Source organism: Aulostomus chinensis, chromosome 14 (genome assembly GCF_037954235.1).
Source record: "Aulostomus chinensis isolate RoL2024-O1b breed Wild chromosome 14, RoL_Achi_v1.0, whole genome shotgun sequence".
Lineage (NCBI taxonomy): Eukaryota > Metazoa > Chordata > Actinopteri > Syngnathiformes > Aulostomidae > Aulostomus > Aulostomus chinensis.
In genome coordinates, this window is record NC_141333.1 from 23,470,057 (window position 1) to 23,490,709 (window position 20,653).

The following is a 20,653-nucleotide window of genomic DNA, read 5'->3' on the forward strand; positions in this document are numbered from 1 at the left end:
AACTGAATTTCTTGGAAGAGCCTTTGGGAAATTCACATGAAATGTAATAAAGTTAAAGCACAATTTCACAGGAGAAGTGCATACTTTAACCTGCAGGGTGCTGGAGGAAGGATAATGCTCAGGTTTATTCTCTGGGGAGAGTTGCATTTAGAAGTTGCTGAGATGTGTTCAGTCAGTTGTTCTGAGGTTTTACTCAGCTGACTGTCAGCCCTTGATGTTTAAGGAAAATGTACAAATGTGACAAGTGAAGAGACAAATCCTGGAGTCTAGATGACTTCGAGCCAAACAGGATGTGCAGTGTTCAGTACTTTACAAATATGGCCGAGGAAGGAGTCCTGTTGACGCGCCGATGCGTTCGCAGGAGCGAGTCTGGTCCGACCTCACAGAAGAACCCATCCCACAAATTGCTGAAACATGGATCTGCGGCCAACATCTTGATGGCCAGGACACCTTCTGAGGTCCAGTGGAATCCATGCCAGCTGTTCTGATGGCATGAGGGGGGATCCACAGTACTGGACCCCTGCATGGCATAGTCTCATGTTTTAGCGTATCAATCTGGAACAGTGAATGGAAGTTAATGCTAAGAATATAGCTGCACTGGTGTTCTACCGGTAATGGAGAAGATATCGCACGTCTTATAAAATTGCATGACAAGCATAGACAGGTTAACATATTTAGGTAGATGAAAAAAGTTTGCTTTCTTTGTCAAATAACCCCAATTATGTTTTCAAGGTTCTAACAGAAGTCTTCCCATGGATGGTATATAATTACTGTCTCCTAAAGGAATCATTAAAAAAAACATGTCAAATTCCTCTCGAGGCTAGCAAGCTTCCTAGCTTCCGAATTGTGAAACAACAGATGTTTGTTTAGTGTTAACCTGTCACACACTTACAACTATGAAAAGCTACAAAACCAGTCAGTGTGGATAAGGGATGATTCAGTCGGTCCAACTTTCGTCATTAGCAAAAGAAGACGGACACAGAAAGATCCTCCCACAGGTGAAGTGTGGATGTCCCTCACGTAGGGTGAGCCACCTGTCGACCTTTTCCTCACTACATGTGTCTCTGTGACAAAGGCAAAGGTCAAGATGAGTGTCATGGCCTTGCTGGTTCACAAAATAAACATGCAGGGTCTTGACATCAAGAAAATATTTAATAGTAAAGTTCTTTCGTAAAAGCTACTGTAGTCGGTTTGTGACTGTTGCTGCTGGTGAAACTGTGTGAGCCGGCTGCCCTTTGTGCAGCAGGAAGGCGTGCCCTCACTGTCTTAGCTCACAAGTATTTAAAGGAGGTCTGAACATGTAAGTTGTCACAAAGCTGCAAGGAACCGAAGAGCACTCCCTCCGTCTGCCTTGACACATTTTTTCTGCCGTTGAACTGAGTGAGTCTGAATAAGCCATCGATCCGTCCTTCAGTTAACTTGCTGGTTAGGCCTTTGATTGATGACTTAACAAACTTTATGCTGAGCATTCAAATGGTTTTCCTTAACAGAAGACTGCAGATTTCACCCTCGATTTCATTTATAGAAGAATACAAAGGAGGAGAGTTGACCAAGTTCTGTGCCGCCTCCTTGCCCTCATGTTTTGATTGCATAGCGGCATGTCTTGCAGGATTAACTCAATTAGAAGAAATGTTGATCTTTCCACTGTGGGTTCATTTACAGCTGCATGAATTCAAAGCTTTTGTTCTATCTACTTGGGGAGGTACCTTTCTTTGATATCCTTCTTCACATAAAAACCCCCTGAGTCAGCGAGCAGGAGTTTATGACCGTGTGTGTGTGTGTGTGTGTGTGTGTGCGACTCGTGTCTGTGAAAATGCACAGTTGTTAAACTGATGTGCAACCTGCAAAACATGCACATCTGTCATCAGGGGTCAACTCCAGAGTCAGGCTTTGTGCTGTGAAAGGAGCTCTGTGAATGTGTCTCACAAAAAAGAGCGAGCCACAAGAGAAGGAACCTTTGTTCCTCCCAAAATGAGCGGCCCTGGGGCAGAGGGATCATGAGAGTGAGCGAGGGATGGGTGCTGCATCACCACCCTCCTGGAGGAAAATATCCAAAACACATGGATGATAAATACATGGGCGTATTCAATCTCCTGCTGACGTCAGGGAGGAGAACTTCATTAGTCATGTGGTGGATGACACTCATTGACAGATTCCTCTGTGCTGCAGGGGTGGGCCAGGGTGCGATGACGACATGAACCTCACTGTACAGCAGGTGAAGCATCTTATCCACATCATCATTGTTATGCTGTGTTCATCTGAGCAGTGCAAACACTTTATTAATGTACGCTGCAGCGGAGTTGTTGATGTGTGTGTGTGGGTTGCTGTTCTTGGTCTGAGATAACCTGTGAGCAGACTGTGGGTAATCACAGCCATATGGAGCTCTACTCCGTGGAGTATTTCAACTCAACCCTCCTTATATCTTTTTGGCAATAAGAGAAGCTGCATTTGTTTGGCAGTCATGGCAGGAATGTTGGATTTAATTTCATTGACAGTGTGTGAGGGCCCACCCGCAACCTAGGCGTCCTGGCTGGTGCTGAAATTGTTGAGACATGAAGATGAAAACATAAACATACTGAAGCTAAAGAGGAGCTGCATTTAGCTGCTGAGGTTTCGAGCAGTTACGCTACAGTAGAGCCAGTGTGTCTTAAAACCAAAGACAGGTGACGCATTAATCACATATTTGGATTTTTACAACTTTTCAAACTATTCAGTGACCCCTGTGTTCTGCGTTTATTCATGCATGTTTCCACACTAATTTAAAAAGGTGTGTCCTTTCATTTGTCACATGCACATAGCAGGAAAGTCCAAGCTAAGAGGGCGTTGCATCAGACAGACTTCAGATGATCCAAAACTCAGCAGCACGACAGTGGACATTCGTCCGGTCCTAGCTACCCTACACTGGCTTCCTGTAACTTTTAGGGTAGACTTTAAGGTCCTCCTCCTTACATGCAAGGCCCTACATGGGCAAGGACCAAGCTACATTACTAACTCCCTAGTTAACTATAATCCCTCAAGAACCCTACGATCATCTGCTGCTGATCTCTTCGAGGTTCCCACAAACAGCAGAGAGAAGGTTGGTGATGCAGCCTTTGCCAACTGTGCCCCAAAACTATGGAATGCACAACCTAAAGATGTCAAGGAGGCCAGCACTCTAGTTATTTCAAAAGTAAGCTAAAAACCTATCTTTACACCCAAGCATACACCTAGACCCTGTGCATGTTGGACTTCACGCGGCAAGTCTTAGTAAGAGAAGGCGAAGAGGCGCATAGGCACTTGCACGACCTTGCGCATTTCTTTGGTTTATGCTGCTATTTTACTTGTACCCTTAACAGATGAGAAAATGATGGATTGGAACATTAGGTTCTGGTATGATGTTGATTCACTGAATTTGCTCTTGCAATTCTATGCTCTTCTTGTAAATTTTATTGTTCTGAAGCACTTTGAGCTGCATTTCTTGGATGAAAGGTGCTTCACAAAGTTTTACTTACTTACAGCATACAGGTGTTGCAGCTGTGTTTCATGTTGGCATCAACAGTTCCTCCCTGTGCCACTTTTCATCATCATTACTGTGACACAGCATGATATTAAGGAAGCAGCCACAATCATACCAAGTGTTTTTTGCGCCTGAACCAAACCAGACCTAACCTGAACCAAACCGTCTATTAAGTCAAGTCAATTTCATTTGTATGGCACCGAATCACAACAAAAGTTCTCTCCTGACAATTTACAAGTAGAGCAGGTCCAGCGCTTCTCTCCTTCAATGAATTTACACCCAACAATTCTCCATCAGCGAGCACACCCTGCAATTTATGACGAGAATTCATAAAATTCCTCCAAATGATGGATGATGATGATTTGGCAACGTAATAAAAGTGGCTGTGAGTGAAGCAGCTGTTGTATTTCTGCTCATTTCCACTTGTGACTCCATGATAGTATCAGGTCCAAGATGTACCTTGCATGGTATCAACTTGTGACCTGCAAACTGTGTCGGTTGACATGTTAAACCTCCTGAAAACTCCTCGTGCTAGCCTGTTAGCACCCTGACCTTTAGCATAAACCACTGCTGCGCCTCAACAAGCCATTTATGCTTTCATCTGCTACATTAGAATGCATTTTTATTGCGTAACAGCCTTTTACTGTTATCTTTTGCAATAAGTGGTTTTGATTGATGTGTGCTATTTGTTTAACTTCAACTTCTCACAAACTGCCACTCTGCCTGTACTTTATAGTCACTTTCCCATCTTCATTTTCATACGAAAGAGGTATGAGGTCATCGTGAGTCTTGCGATTGCTTCATCGGAGCCTGTTGGATCACGTTGCATCGGTAGCTGAGGAACGCTGAGAGTGTGTGGGACGGACTCATCAGCACAGCATTGTATGGAAGGTGGCATTACTACCAGATGCTAAAGGAGATTAATGGAAAAAAAAGAAACCCGGCAGATTTTATTCATCTTTTTTAACGTTTTTGGAGAATTCAGCTGAACTGACAAACGTGCCTGAAATCTTATTGCTGAGACCAAATGGTGTTACAAGCTTTTAACCAACAAAATGAAATTACATTCATGTCACGACTGTAAATCAGGGCACCACCCAGAAAACCTCTTGGATGCTTTCACATACGCATTGTAGTAGACTGTAGTTCAGCATCAGCGAACTGAGCACATGTGTCTGCAAGGGAACATGGACTCAGAACAGCACCTCTGGACTCAGGCCATCAGGGTGGGACCAGCAGGCACACTGATCTACATCATCATCAGGTTCACCTGAACAATACCACAATCCTGACATGAATTTAACTTGTTCCATTTTTTTAACGCCCTGTCAGAAAGTTTTCACACTACCGAAATATTCCTATAAATGAACAGACTAAAGGTGGGATGCAAGGAGCTTTTCTGTGTCTGTAGGACTTGGCATGTGCATCCACAAATTCAAAATATACCAGTTACTTCTGCTGAAGCGCACGGAAATTTCACTTCAGGGTAAATTTTCTCCAAAAGGCCACCATAGTTGCAGACAGGGAGTTTCAGCCCATCAGCAACCAGCTTGCACACTCTCCTCCACCCTCCTCCTCCACCCCTGCTCCATCTACCCACATACAACTGGCCCCTCATAACACCCTTTAAACGCATAATGGAAAGACAGTCTATGCCACGTTAACTCTGATGCAGCGCTATTTCAAGTAGACAAATGTGAGGACACGGAATCTATATTTCACGGTGATGATCTTTGTCATATAATCTGTTTCAGCTCAGAGTCAGAAAGCTGATTTGACCTCCCTCATTTACTGAGAAACTTGAAGGACTTCTTAAAGTCAACTTTCCTTACATTTCCTGACAAATAGGTGTCTTGACCTCATGAGGACATTTTCTCTGCTGCATCAGCTCAGCGACCCCAGCGTGAGTCCACCACGTGTACGTTCAGCTTGAAGCTAATTGTCCTCGGTGGCCATTAGCTGATGCATGAGGGGAAGCGCGTCTTTGTGAGCTCAAGAAGCCTCTAAGTGAGTACTTGACAGGAAAATTACAATTCTTGGGTGAATTATCACTTAAAATATTTCCTCTGTAGCAGCTAAATCGGCTCTAGGGCTGTCTGCAATCAAAAAAAATTGTTTGTTTTTTTTACACATTCCCAAACGTTTCAGTAGTTACAGTAATCATCCATTGATTCAATAAAATCTAACATTACACACACAATGCCACTGGGCATCAGTTACATGAGTAGAAAAGGCCTCACTCACAGGGTAGACTGGTCCTATCTCTGAGTCTGGTTCACCACTCGCAGTAAAACATGACGATACCGTGTGTTTCAGCAACGACATCATTTCAAATAGAAGTTGTACGAACAGAAACAAGCCCCTTTCTACATCGGACGTGGCGGCAAGCACCTTCCATTCACTGTGTGTGTGTGTTGCTGCGGAGGTCAAACCAGGCTCAGGTTAGGTGCGGCTTTGTGACGACAACTCGCCGCGTCCAGTAGGAGGGAATCTGTGAGAAACTGTTGTGGTCCGTGTCCCAGTTTCTAAAAGTTTATGACGAGAGAAACGAGAATGAGATCAAACTCTCCATAATCCTGTCCTGCCCCGAGGTTTTCATGAAGCCACACCCTTCTCCCATCTTTGCTGCTGCTCGTCTCCTCCACAGAGGAACTAAAGCCAGGGATTTCCTCTTTTCATAGGAAAGATACATGCTGCATCCATATCATGTCCAGCCAGTGAAGCAGATGGAAAAACTACTTCCTGGCGTCCCCCCCTGTCGCCTAGCAACTGGCGTGCTGCGCCATGGTCAGTGTGCTGCCCCACGATATGAATAGAAAACACCATGTCTTGTGGTGGTTTCCATTCACAAAAATTCGCATAAATGTCCTAAACAGATGAATCAGTTTAGCGAGCTCCAACTGCACGAGATGTTGCGACGGCGATGCTAACTGCTTAGCTTCTACTGAGAAATACAAGGATGCAGCGGAGAGACTCCCTTGAACTCAAAGAGCACAACAGCTGTCATTTCAAGTTTGTATCATGATTGACAGGAAACTCAGCTGACAAATACAGAGAGTTCAAATATCCCCTTGCCAGTGAGATGGTCCCTGTCAACATTGACCAGTTGGAGGTCATGTGACAGAAGACAAGACAGAAGAAAGAAAGTGCCTGAGGTGACAATTTAAGCAGAGGTTTTTGCTACAGCTACACCTTCACTCTAGCCTCGAAATATTCCGTCAATCAAATATTTCACCTCACAATTTTTGAGAGATCATTCGTTTTATCTGCAGCATCATTCAGTTCAGCTACAAAATGAAATGGCTTCCGTAACAAATTACACTGAGAACAAAAGCTCCCTTGTGGACGTACCTGAAGTGTCAGGCAGGATTACCACAGTGCCAAATTGTTTTGAGGGTATTAGCTCCTATTAGGAAGGATTGCTTTGGGGCTGCACACATCAAGATTGTCCTGTCTTATAAAACCACAGCCTGCTCAAGTGTCTCGTGAACAGCCTATTTTCATTTTAGATCCCCCTCATTGTGTCTCCCCAGGATGCCTGTAGAGACACGCTCAATCAGATACAGATCTGCAGTGGGTCGCTTTCCAACTGTCACTCTTGGTTTTGGAGAGGACTCTGAGGAGGAGAAGGAGGAACCTGACAATGTCGAGAGAGAAAATGTGTGCGTGCGGTGGCTACGTAAGGTCTGCCCCTGCTGCTGTCCTGAGCCAAATGACGACGACATCACTGACACTCTGGTCACTGGGATTGATGAGCCCAGCAAGGATGACGGGGTGAACGGCGAGAAGCCTGGGATTGGTGATAGCGAGCTCAACGGTACACCCGGCAGCTTTGGCAGCTCTCAGTTGTATTGCTCTTGAAATGAAATGAATGCCAGCTGCAGTAAAAAACTTCTCCTGCCTTTGTTTCTGCAGAACTCACTCTGAATGTGGCATCCATCAACCTGATGAAAAGCAAATCAGGGCAGACCCGCTTGGAGCATCACACAAATCTCTACCAAAGTGAAGACTTTATCATTCGCAGAGGGCAGAAATTCCTCATGTGGATCACTTTGTCCCGGGCTTTTAACCCCAACACCGACAAACTTCACCTTGAACTTAAAACAGGTTGGTCAGAGTTCCTGGCAGGCAAAACAGACGTGCTTACGAATACAAACCCACTGTATGAATTTCCCACATGGCTGACCCTCTATTCCCGAAGGTGTTAAGATGCACTGAAATTCCTGGAAACCTGCAGGGAGGGAACCAGACACACCAGCAAGTTTTCATTTTACGCTCATGTATTTTGCTTTAAATTTAGCAGCTTGTGAGTGTGTGAAGTGGAAGCATGATTTTGCATTTGAGATGGGAAGATATAAGAAAAGGTAGGGAGGGTGCAAGGAAAAGAGAGAGGGGGAGGGTTTTTTTTGGTTACTATTGCTATGGTAACAGATCTGGTTGCTATGCTCCAGAGGGAGCATTTTAGTGATGCTGGGTCCTCAGTCCTGCTCCAGGAAAAACAATCCTGTCCACTGATAATTCACCGTCGTGCTGCCACTCCCAACTGTGTGAGCCTCCTGTTTACCCATGATTCCTTTCTGCCTCTGCTCGTTTGCTCGTTGAGTTTGACGCTATAAGGCAGCGAGGACAATGACCAACATAGATCCTGCAGTTAGAGCTGCATGTGAAGCCGGGGGAGAGTAATTACAATGTACAGAAAAGCTGTGCATGTTTACTGCATTCACTGTTTAATAGCGACGACACACGAGCTTTGATTGATGCCTTTTACCCTCCATGTTGTTGTCCTGAGACCAAAAATAAGTAGAAATGGATCAACACGTATAAACCCAGATGTTATAGGATCCCAGCCTTTATTGTACATCATGTAATAATATGCAACATGATGAATAACCGTCCAGTCATTTAAGGACGCCATCCCTCACACAAGCAATAAGCAGAGGGATAAGAGTACAATCTGAGACTGGCAGTTTTCAGCTCATGTGTTGTTGTTCAGCTGCATTTTCAGGCCCCAAAAACCTTTAACTTTGTAGCTTGCAGTGAGCTGCTGCGGTTTGTTTATGCCCCCCCGAGCATGAGTGTGCTCAGATGATATTAGAAATTTGCCTCTTCGATCATGAGATACGCAGTGTGGGCAAAAAAAAAATCCAAATATCCACAAAATTGACCCAGATTTTTTTTTTTTCTGAAGATTTTCTTGTTTTTACTGTCAAACGTGGAACTTGTCATGTCCTGCACCTGCTGGGTCCACATTCATGAGGGTCCGTCGGGTGGAAACATCGACCTGACGGTGTAAAACGACACTGCTGCATATTCACTCTGTCGTCCCCTTTTGGCTCCCCCTTCATCGTCCATGGTGCTGATTCTGCTCACTCCCACTCCCACCCTGCTGCCCTTCCTGCTTATTTTTTTTAAATTCTGGCTCAGTGCAATGCAAAGGCTCGTACATATTTCCCATTTCTATCATTACACAACATGAACTGTCTGTGTGTGCATGTCTGAATCTGGTGACACTGCAGCCAAGTGCCTCGGTGTTGTCAACACATTTATGGACACAGCAAACAAAGACAGGACCACTGAGGAGGGAGTAGCTTTAGTTTTCCATAAACACTTTTGGATAAAATGTTCCATATTGTGCCTGAAAAATGAGACGTTTCCCAGCAGCTGTTTGCACTGGTGGAAACAAATTTATCTATCACGCAGTTTTGTTGTTTCTGTATTAACAATGTTGGTGTTATTCTTTATGCAAGACATGTAGAAGTTACCAGCAACAATGACAGCACAGCAAAGGTGGCCTTCGAATAGAGCAGCTGGGTGTGTGTGTGTGTTCCTGTACTTGCTACATATTGAGGACTAGAATACGTATTTAACCAACATAGTGAGAACATTTTTGGAAAGTGAGGACATTTTAGCCGCTCCTCAAGGGCCGTTTGAAGGTCAAGACTTGGTTTTAGGGTTGAGGTTGGAATCAGGTTCTGGTTAGGTTTAAGGGTCAAGGTTAGAATCAGGTTCTGGTTAGGTTTAGGGTCAAGGTTAGAATCAGGTTCTGGTTAGGTTTAGGGTCAAGGTTAGAATCAGGCAGTCAGTTGAGATGGTTAGGGTTAGGGTGTGGGGCTAGGGAATGTATTACGTCGATGAAAGTCCTCACAAAGACATAAGTACAAGGATGTGTGTGTGTGTGTGTGTGTGAGAGAGAGAGAGAGAGACAGAGAGAGAGAGAGTTCTCTTACTTGCTACATAGTGGGAACTGGGACGTGTTTCTTTACCAACAGCGTGGACATTTTGGCAGGACCTCACAACTTCAAAAAAAGGCTATTTCAGGGCCAAAATTTGGTTTTAGGGTCAAGGTTAGGCATTTATTTGAATGAGTCAAGGTCAGGGGCAAGGGAATGCATTGTGTCATCACAAAGAGTTAAGCACAAGGGTGTGCGGGTCCCTAAAGTCACCAGTGTGTGTGTGTGTGTGTGTGTGTGTGTGTGTGTGTGTGCGTGTGCTCTTTATGTTTCTGTTCATTCAAACATACCTGTAAGGTAGGGAAAGCAGGTGTGGCTTCAATAGAGGATCCAGGTGATGAACACGCTGACTAACCTTGTGGTGTCAGTGTATGCGGTGACGTGTCCTCCTTCACCTTCTCAGGGCCGCTGCCAACCGTGTCAAAGGGAACCCACGTCATTATCCCTTTAGTGGAGCGACTTGAACACGACAGCTGGGGGGCTGAGGTTGTGGAACAGGACGGGCGAAGGATGAAGCTGGCGGTGAACTCTCCAGCCACAGCGCCCATCGGCCGCTATCAGCTCCTGGTGGAGACCAGCTGCCCGAGCGGCCAGGCCGTTTCCACGCATGACCCCGCTAATGACGTCTACGTGCTGTTCAACCCGTGGTGTGAAGGTAAGCATGGGATGGGACAATCTCTCTGGTGCATGTTCAGCAGCGTATAGACCCGTTCTCCTCTGAAGACAAATTTAATGGAACTCATGACGTGTGAACTGGAGTTTATTCAGCTCTCTGGTAATTCTTAAAGCCGGGCAATGTTGGTTCACAGTGTTTGAGGCTGAGGCTCACTCAGATGATGAGGACGAAAACCCCTCAGTTAATATTTGCCCACAGACAGAAGGTGTAGGCTGTAGTTTGAAAAAGACAAAATTATACAACACGAGACAAATGAAAAGTGTGGCAGAGCCTCTGCTGTGGAATTTAGTCCCCCCCCCCATGTTTCTTCTTTCTGTTAGATGACACGGTGTTCATGGACGCCGAGGACGAGAGGCAAGAGTACGTCCTGAACGATATCGGCCGGATCTACTACGGCACACAGAATCAGATTGGCGTGAGGACATGGAACTATGGGCAGGTGAGTGGACTTCCCCCCTCAGCGTGCGAGCAGTGAAGGAGAAGCAGACACTAATTGGCTCTTCCTGATCTTTGTTTCAGTTTGATGATGGGATTCTTGCCACTTGCCTTTTTGTCCTGGAAAAGAGTGGCACTCCACCATCTGGGTGGAGAGACCCTGTTAATGTGGTGCGAGTCATTTCAGCCATGGTGAGAAGATGAACCCTAGCCCCCCAGAAGGTTGGAGCTTGATTAGCCGGATGGAAAGAGCTTATTAATCTAAACCTAACTTCAATATTAAATTGTTTAACCCTCAGACACACACACGACTCCCTGCTTTTGAACACAGCTGGGAAACTACGACAAACTGTTTATAAATGTTGCATATTCTGGGAATGAAATAATGTCAAACAAGAACAAAAACGTTCTTTATTTGGATCTAGATCAACTCGCCTGATGACAGCGGTGTCCTGGAGGGAAACTGGTCAGGAGACTATTCAAGTGGAACTGCACCAACCGTTTGGAGTGGAAGTGTGGAGATCCTGAAGGAATACCATAAAAACAATGGCTCCCCTGTGAAATACGGACAGTGCTGGGTCTTTGCTGGAGCGTTCACGACAGGTCCGCTGATTTTTATCTTTTAGGATGTTAAATGTCTTTAGGTGTTTTTACGAGTCATGCATTGTCATTTCTTTGCAGTTTTACGCTGCTTGGGCATTCCCAGCCGAACTGTGACCAACTACAGCTCCGCCCACGACACCGACACCTCCTTGACAACAGATGTGTACCTGGATGAGAACCTGGACCCCCTCGCTCATCTGAATGCAGACTCCATATGGTGTGGACACACTTTTAGTCATCATGACACACCAAATTCTCCAGACACTAAACTAGAAATACATGTTGTATTGCACAATCACAGATAATGACAGCATCACTGTCATTTTTATTGGCCTGGCTTCCACTCGGCAGCTCTGTCTGTCACTGGGAACGCAATTTCACAGGAAAACAAAGACTTGATTTACAGCTCAAGAAGACCTGACAAGCTGCCACCAGAGATGATGATGATGATGATGATGACATCCATCAGTGGGTTCTCAGATGACAACTTCTCACTGTCTGTGTTGTTTTTAATTTTGTCTAAACCAAACATAACATCCCATCTCCTCAAAACGCCCAAATAAAGAACCCACGTGACACACAAGATGAGCGAATAAAGCTGCCTTGTGCCTCCCCGACCACCCTGAAGCCAAACCCTGAACCGACTTTATTATTCCTCTTCTTAAAACGATGACACGACCTCTAACCTGCCTCCTCAAGGAATTTCCACGTGTGGACCGACTGCTGGATGGCTCGTCCCGACTTGCCTCCAGGCATGGGAGGCTGGCAGGCTGTGGACGCCACACCTCAGGAGACCAGCCAAGGAACCTTCTGCTGTGGCCCGGCCTCGCTCACGGCTGTCCGAAACGGTCAGGTCTACCTCAAACATGACTGCCCGTTTGTGTTTGCTGAGGTATGTAAAATGTGATGTGCCAGTCCTGGAGTGGGCACTAATGAGCCGATACGCTGCCCATCAAGAGACGTGTGATGTTTTCCATCTGTTCACAGATTTACTCCTCCCTCCTCTGTACATCCTCAGGTGAACAGCGACAAAATCTACTGGCAGAGGAACCTGGATGGGACCTTCAGTCAGATCCACAGTGAAAAAAAGACAGTGGGCCACCTGATCAGCACCAAGGCTGTGGGCTCTGATGAGCGCTGCGATATCACACACCTTTACAAACACCCCGAAGGTATCGTCAGACTAAATGCAGACATCAAAAACAAGCTTTTAGGCTGTCAGATACTGTTTCACCGAGATGGGTGTGGAAGTATGACGTAATACTCGAAGTCAAGACACAGGTCCAGATCCAGGCTAAACCACCACTGTCTCTGGACCCTGATTTATTCTTCATATCATCTGTGAGTCACACTAAGTCAAAGCACTGCTTCGTCCACCTGCTCTACATTCATCATCCCCTCAGCATTACTTATCCCTGCACAAAGAGAGGGAATGTGGGGTTGTTGTTTTAAATAGAAAAAAGGTGCGCCGTCATTGAATTGGATTGAGTCAGAGTTTTCCGTGCAGGTATGTAGGTCTGCTGAAGCTAGTCGCCAGGATGCAAATCAGTCTGGATGGTTTAAAGAAGGCCGGGGAAACCATCAGTATCAGAGGAATGAGGTGAAAATCCACTCTCAACTCACGGAGCGCTGCTGCCTTGATCTCTGTGGTCTAGATCCCTGTGGGAGGCAGTCTCAAATGCTGCAGTCACAACAACTGTATTTTTTCTTTGAAGTCATATTATCCTTTCTTCTTCCCTCTGTAAACGCTGCTGAAACAATTTAAATTTCCCCTGTGTGGGATTAGTAAAGAACTGTAGTCTTCCATCCATCCATTTTCTACTGCTTATCCTGTTAAGGGTCGCGGGGGTGGTGGGGGGTGGAGCCTATCCCAGCAGCCTTCACCCTGGACAGGTCACCAGTCCATGGCAGGGCCAACACATAGAGACAGACAACCATTGGCTCTCACAGTCACACCTACGGTCAATTTAGAGTCTGGATTAACCTGGTACCTCTTGATGTCTTTGGACTGTGGAGGAAGCTGGAGTACCAGAGAGAACCCAGCAGGAACAGGGAGAACATGGAGACTCACACAGAAAGACCCCGTGATGGAGCCGGGGCTCCACCCACAACCTTCTTGCTGGGGGGCCACAGTGCTGACCACTGCACCACCGTGCCGCCCGTGTTTTTAACATAATATAATATAATGTAGTCAAGACATTTTGAAAGTCAGTTTTTGTTGATGCACTAACAGATTATTTTATTTATGAACATTAAACAGCTAAAAGTGATGGCAGCTGAAAGAATAAAGTTAAAAATGACTTTTACTGTGAACAGTGAATCATGCAGAGGTGCTGATTCCCAGAAACAAATGGAGCTGGAAATTAGTTCCCTTTAATCTTTACGTGACAAGATGCTCAGTCAATGTGTTTCATTTTGTCACAAATTTGTATTTCTAATCGTATAATTTTTTTTTTTAATCAAAGCTCAACAGTATCCTATTTTAGTTTAGTCTGTTGTGTTGCCTACCAGTACAGGAGCCACTGGTTCGGCACAAGTTCTCTTATTTTTCTTATTCTTATTAGATGGGCACTACGCACATGTAGACAAAGACCAAGCTTTTTACTCAAAACTCTGTAACTACGTAACACCATCATGTACATTTGGGAGTTGCTCCAAAAGTGTCAGACATGTAACTGTTTTTTTTTAATTTTTATTTTTTTCTAACATAGCCTGAGGAATTCATGAGAATGTCAAACAAATGCCAACTTTTGCATTCTGAAAGGAAGTTTAAGAAAGAGCCCAGAATTCCTAGCAGTGTCTAGGCTCATGCTTCACATTTCAAATCTGCCAGGTCTCCTTTTTGCTTCCTAATGACAAATACACCCCAAACTGAAATGAAACAAACGTATTCAAAAGTTTGACCGACCTGTATAAACAGAGCTTCGCTATGCTGAAGCTTTGCTGATCTTTAAGATTTTCTGTTCCATTGACTACCATTGCCTGTCGTTCTCAGGCACAGAGGCAGAACGCATTGCCGTGGAAACGGCATGCAGCTACGGCTCCAAGTCGGATGCATATTCCGCCCCCACAGCAGAGGACGTGGCTGTGGAGGTGACCATGGATGGAGAAGGTCCTACTGTGGGAGCAGATGCAGAGCTGACCATCATGTTGAAAAACAGTAGCACAGAACCTCGTAAAATCATCCTGCACAGCCAAGTAGCCGTGATGTACTACACCGGCGTGCACAAGGCCACGGTCAGGAAGGACGTGACAGATGTGGACCTGCTGCCCAGCGAGGGTGAGTGCAGCATCTTCACCAGGAAGATGTCACACACATTATGGCTGTCAGAGGGTCCACCTCAGAAACCTCTCAACAACTGACATTTTGTCAAAAGGAATGAAACCATTTCTTGTAGTGCCGCTGTCCAAACCAGCTACCTCTCAGAGAGACCCAGCAATCTCTTTCGGTCACTCACTAACCAAAGCTTGTGACCATCGGTGAGCAGGATGGAAAATCAGCTTGGAAGCTGAGAGTTTCCTCCGCAAATCATGCTAAAGCACTTAGCATATTACAATGAACAGAAACCTCAACTTTGTAGTAAAATGCTGCCCTCTAGTGCTTTGGAGTTTTGTAACATGAAGCGCTAGATTGTTGAGATTAGCTACAAATCCTGCCCCAACTGGTGCTTTCATCTGACATGTCAGTGACAACTGACATTAAAAACCTCTGGACAGTTGCAATACATAAAAAATACCAGTGGTTAAAGGCCAAACTGCTACAGAACTCATACCATTCCCATCAGCCCTAGCTGCAATGGTGTTATTTGGCTAGCATACAAACTCTAAACTATTACTCTTTTTGCAACAGGATTTTTCATTTATTAATTGCTAAAAAAAAAAAACCCTCATATTTGTAAATAAAAAATGGTAACAAGAAATGCAGATTTTCTTGTGGCTAAACCAGCGTTCTCATTACAGTGGTCCCTTGTTAATCGTTCTGAAAATAACCCACAATAGGCGAAATCCACCAAGTGGTCCGCTTTATCTTTTACAATTATTAAAGCCGCGTAACTTCTACCTTCCTTTAGCATGTCCAGAGGTCCAGCTTTTTGTGCGATGGTTAGCATCTTCCTCTGCCTTTTGGGTGCTACCGCAGGTGCCTTTGACGGTGCAGAACGTTTCGCCGACATTGTGGGGTTTGTTGGTGAGAAAACTTGCAAACAGACAGTACAGCACTTCAGAGTCACACTGCTAGCGATTGAAGATTTATGTCCGTTTGGTAGGCTGAACGCTTTCTGTGCTGTACAGGGGACAGGGCACGGAGGAGATTGATTGACAATGGTCGACAGCCAATCAGGATGCAGAACACCATGCGCTGTTAAAAAAAAAAGCATGCAAAATTGCACTGAAAAAACTACGAGGCTGCAAAAGGTGAGGTTATAGCGAGGGACCACTGTATTACAGTGACAATTCTCCATGTTCAAGGAACAGCATTTTATATCACTTTGTAGGCTGTCAAACCATTCATCTTAAACCTGACCTTAAAAATTTTAAAAACTGAGGATTCATTCAAGATGACAAATCAGTTTTTGAAAAAGGGCATCGCTATCAATCTCCCGATAAAACTCAATACAACAGCCATATAGTGGAGTCAGTAAGGACTGCTATCAGATGGATCACTTTGGTTGAGGCTGTTTTCTCGTTCTTTATGTCATGTCCTGTCTACAGAGAAATTTTTGGAGTGGACGCTTGAGTACAGTGACTACAAAGACCAGCTGATGGACCAGGCCACCTTGATGCTGACCCTGTCGGGCCGGGTCAAAGAAACACAGCAGGTTCTGGCCACTCAGTTCATTTTCCGACTCAGGACTCCTGACCTCGTCATAAAAGTAAGAATGACAGCTTGTCAGGAAAACATTTATGGTACAAATCTGCATATTTCATAACGAATGCCATTGCTTTCCTTCTATGTTCTCGTCTCACGCAGCCACTCGGGAAGGCTGTGGTAGGGGAGAAGACAGTAGTGGAGATTTCCTTCACAAACCCTCTCCCCCAGGTGCTGAGAGCGGTGGTCTTCCACGTGGAAGGGCTGGGCCTCATGACTGCTAAAAAGATTAAGTATGGGTGAGGAGAAACATATATTTTATGTCATTTTTTTAAACTACCTGATGCGTCTCTTTTGTGATTGCTGCTGTCATTTCCTGTGCTCCCCTCAGAGATATTGGCAGCCGTGCCACAGTGTCTCTGACTGAGCATTTTGTCCCCTCCATGCCTGGACCGAGGAAATTACTGGCTTCATTGGACTGCAAGCAGCTCACACAGGTTCACGGTGTTATGGACATCACCGTCCAGGATAAAAACTGAGCTGTTCGAAAGCACTTCATACAGGTCTTTTTTTTTTTCTTTTTTTTTTTTTACAGAATTAACAGAAACCAGTATTAGAATTAACTAGACTCCAAATTTTATGTGGAGTATTTAGTGGCGAGGCTTCTCGATGTGCAGGTTGGGCAGTGTGGTATGACGCTATTTCTGTGGGATTTGTTCATGTCTACAGGCATCTACTAATTAGTATTCAAATGCATGATAAGATTTGGAAAAAAAATCCAAACCTGGATACAAATTGTAACTTGCAGTGATTGGTGTTTGTAAATCTGCGTGTTGTTCTTCTACGCATTATTTTTGCTACGGTGCTGCTGTAGCAGGTCTGCAAATGGTTCCTGTGAGCTGCAAATGTGGGTTATTAACTTTCTTTGCCCTGGTCTCAGGCTCCAAGGTTCAGACAGCGTCCTGGTCTTCCTTCTCCCCACACCACCCCTGTCTCAACACCCTCACACATTTGCAGATCTGGCCAAAGAAAAGACGGACGGACATCTGAGAGGCCGTCTGAGCTGTACCTGATTACTTGTCTGTACTTCCTGCTCGACACAAAAAGACTATTCATACACTTTTAGTTTTGTCTGCACCTTCTGGACACAGTTCTGGAGATTTTATCACTCAATAATTTACAAATCCTATTTCTGAAGTGTGTGGTGTGTCCAAGTGTGAGGATGTGATGCAGTAGCCGGTCTTTGTTGGAACTACTGAGAAAACCAGGTCAAAACCAGCGTCCCCTATCCCAGGTTCTAGTCAGGAACAACATAAATGTGTGACCATACACAGACACGTGATAGAAAAGTTGTGTTCATTGATGCGAGAACACTCGTTTGTGCTGTCATGAGTCTCTTGAGATCAAAAAGATGATGTGAAGCTCGTTTCAGAGATTTGTCGGTAGTTTTGCGAAAAACAATAATAGACAACTGATGTAGTGAGTTCCCTTTCTGTAAATAGTTTCTACATCATCTGCTTATATCACTCTTTGGCCTGCTATTTTTTATTTAGGCCCCGCCCACTCCCAGTTTAAGCCTGCCCATTCAGGGTGTGGATTCAGATGATATATTTAATTGATTCAATGTTTGTGTACTAAGTTCTGAAAAATTGGCTGTACTTGAATGAATGGTTGCAGTACTGGATACTGCTTCTTTATGGCAGAGCTATCCAATATTTTATATTGAGTTATTATGATGTACATTGATTTTATCACTCATTATGTGTGTTTTCCATCCTCAGATTCAGCTCCACTCCTCCTGTGAACTAAAGTACTGCTAATTGATCACACACACAATGATACACAGCTCTACACACACATTTGCAGCGAATGTTCCCGCTATATTAGCCTCATATTGTGGCAGCTTATATGTGTGCTTTTGTAAGGAAAGGTTCAACCTTGAGGGAATGACTTGTATTTATGAATACTTTATTTTATGTAAAATGTATTAAAAAAAATTGTATATTTGTTCTATTTTGAAAAAGAAATGCTACATGCTTTGTGTCAACGAAAGTCCTACTCTGGAGTCTGATCATTTATTAATGTTACCCGCATGTTTCTGTGTAGGAGTCAGGTTTTCTGCTGATTGTGGGAAGGGAGATTTTAAAAATGGTTTCACAGGTGCTAACAAACCTCTCACCCAGGGGTGTCCAAACTTTTTTCACTGTGGTCCACATACAAGAAAATATACAAACAGACGGGCCGCACACTAGAGGTGATAGAGTATTAAGGTTAGCAAAATCAGTCCATTGTAGGTCAATGAGGCTTGATAACTGAATATACTTGAAGAAAAGAAAAAAACACAGCTTTCCACAATGTTTTTTTGATTTATTTTCTTTGGAAAAGGGTTGGCAGCTCCTTCTCAAAGCAGCAGGCTCAGATTGCCCCTGAGTCAGGACGGTGATGCCCTCACAGCACTGAAGAAAAGGCGGGTAGGGATGAGGATATTTCAGGCCTGTTATGCAAATAGGTTATTGGGCTTATTAGCACACCAACGAACATTTGTTAGAAAATGTTATCGACTTTAATTAATGAGTACGAGTTTATTCGATAATAAGGCTTATTAACATATGTTATTAATTAATTGCCCGCGCCTCCCCCCTGTGACGCAGCTACTTCACACATTCCTCATGCAAATCAGGCTGCTGACTGGCCGGCAGAAGTAGAGACAAGTAAACAACAGCATTTCAAACACAGCACAGCCTACTGTTTATTGTTTGTCCATGAACAGGCATCTGGAACAACTGGATCGGTCGCTCATAGCTCCAAGTCTGGGTCCACTCCTGCAAACACTGCTGGATGTCTGCCCGTTCAACCGCAGGTGTCCGAAGCGGACAGCTGAAGCACCATTTCAGCCTCTTCCTCTGCCGAAAAATCACTTCCAGGCCATCTTTTCTCTCGCTCTGCCGCGTTCACCGGGTTCAATGACTACAGCGCTGCTTTACGCAGCCAAGCTCACTTTACACACCGCCGGTGCGCAAGCCTCCTGTTGCCCACGAAACCTGATCCCCTCATGCTCAGTACCATTTTTTTCGTCTGTTTATTGGCTAACAGAATATCTACTTTATATTCAGAAATAATCCCACAGGCTGGTGTCAAGTGTCAATCAAGTGATGCATGGTCCGCTCTGTAAACTGGGGTCTGGTCGGGGTTTCAGCCTGCGGCTCAACAACCCAGGCCCTGATTGGCTCAGCCTGCTATTGACGTGTTCAGCAGACCGTCACCGAGACTGAGAAGGAGTGTCGCGGAGATCAAATTAATACTGGCTGCCAACTTCAGGGACAGAGAGGAATAAGTTAGCATGGTTATGGCGATGGTGCTCGTGGATGGTGCCAGCACCCCAGTAACACATTGAAGATAACGAGGTCAGTATGGAATACAGGAAATTCTTCTTTTTTGGAGTCTAATGGATTAGGTTAAATGCGGAAAGGTGATGACGTTGGGAGCACAAAGTTAGTATGTGAGTATTGTATGCCGGTTACCTAGCAACAATTTAACTCAACTCCGGCTACAAGTAGCTTTATTCGTCATGATTGGGAGTTTATTAATCGTTACACCACCAGGTTTCGAATGAGGTATAACATGATCGGATACATTGTTGCTGCTAAAATCCGTCGTATTTGGACTTGTTTACGCGCTGTACCGCCACCGGTACAGTGCTGCTTAAGAGGTGAAAGTCAAGTTCCATGTGTGCCATATTCCATTGTATTTTTTGAATATGCTGCGGGCCAATTAAGATCGGACCACGGGCTGCAGTTGGCCTGCGGGCCGTAGTTTGGACACCCCTGCTATAACTGAAGCAGAAAGTTTCCACCGCCAACATGGAAGTTCTGGCAGGAAAGTTTCTTCCGATGTTCGTGAAGTGATGCAGATATTAGCGTTTATCAAAGTGTTCAATAAAGTTAATATTAACAACACAAGAAGATATTTGTTGTCATTTTAGTTGGAGTATGTTGATTGACAGGTATTGCTGGGGGTATACATAAAGTAATACTACAATAAACAATATAAGTTACATACATACATTCATACATGTTGTTGCTGCATTAACATGTCTCAGTCAGAATCATTTTTTTCTCATGACAACACATCTGGTTCGTGTGATGCATTTCATAGAAAATCCTTAGCCTGAAGCTTGACTGTAATGTTGGTGGAACTTTGCCCTCAGAGGGGTTTAATGAGGAAAAGTCCTCCAGGGTTGGTCTGTTTTGCGCTTGCAATGCATTCTGGGGCAGCAAATCACCAGCCTTGGCTTGTACACCTTCACCAGTCAAGTAAAGTCAATTTTATTTAAGTCTGAGAGAGAGAAAATGGAGTGTTATTGATTGAATTGAGACGCTAGAGACTCATCCTGTGTCTTGAAGCCT

General features: G+C 44.6%; 1 protein-coding gene across 5 annotated transcripts; it reads left to right on the plus strand.

The window, feature by feature from the left end:
* The first annotated feature begins 1,320 nt into the window (after positions 1 to 1,320).
* Positions 1,321 to 20,193, plus strand: LOC147250250 (protein-glutamine gamma-glutamyltransferase K-like). Of its 5 annotated transcripts, none has more exons than XM_086224720.1 (16): positions 1,322 to 1,380; positions 2,170 to 2,215; positions 7,030 to 7,313; positions 7,412 to 7,603; positions 10,130 to 10,381; positions 10,723 to 10,841; positions 10,922 to 11,029; positions 11,263 to 11,440; positions 11,519 to 11,657; positions 12,140 to 12,332; positions 12,459 to 12,612; positions 14,436 to 14,720; positions 16,151 to 16,311; positions 16,410 to 16,546; positions 16,639 to 16,810; positions 17,188 to 20,193. In XM_086224720.1, exons 3-15 carry the CDS (start codon positions 7,031 to 7,033, stop codon positions 16,784 to 16,786), a joined length of 2,349 nt encoding a protein of 782 aa, XP_086080846.1. In that variant the 5' UTR covers positions 1,322 to 1,380; positions 2,170 to 2,215; position 7,030; the 3' UTR covers positions 16,787 to 16,810; positions 17,188 to 20,193. The 5 variants fall into 5 exon arrangements, with proteins under 5 accessions (XP_086080845.1, XP_086080846.1, XP_086080847.1 ...); XM_086224721.1 differs by lacking the exon at positions 2,170 to 2,215 and adding an exon at positions 5,345 to 5,503; XM_086224722.1 differs by lacking the exon at positions 2,170 to 2,215 and adding an exon at positions 5,385 to 5,503 and having other exon boundaries at positions 1,340 to 1,380.
* Positions 20,194 to 20,653: the final 460 nt, after the last annotated feature.

What these genes read in the sequence shown, in the direction of transcription:
- LOC147250250 (XM_086224719.1), top strand. Translation starts at nt 7,031, where the DNA reads ATGCCTGTAGAGACACGCTCAATCAGATACAGATCTGCAGTGGGTCGC. An exon ending in CTGAATGCAGACTCCATATG is followed by an intron (nt 11,658 to 12,139) that starts GTGTGGACACAC and finishes TGCCTCCTCAAG; the next exon opens with GAATTTCCACGTGTGGACCG. An exon ending in GCCCGTTTGTGTTTGCTGAG is followed by an intron (nt 12,333 to 12,458) that starts GTATGTAAAATG and finishes GTACATCCTCAG; the next exon opens with GTGAACAGCGACAAAATCTA.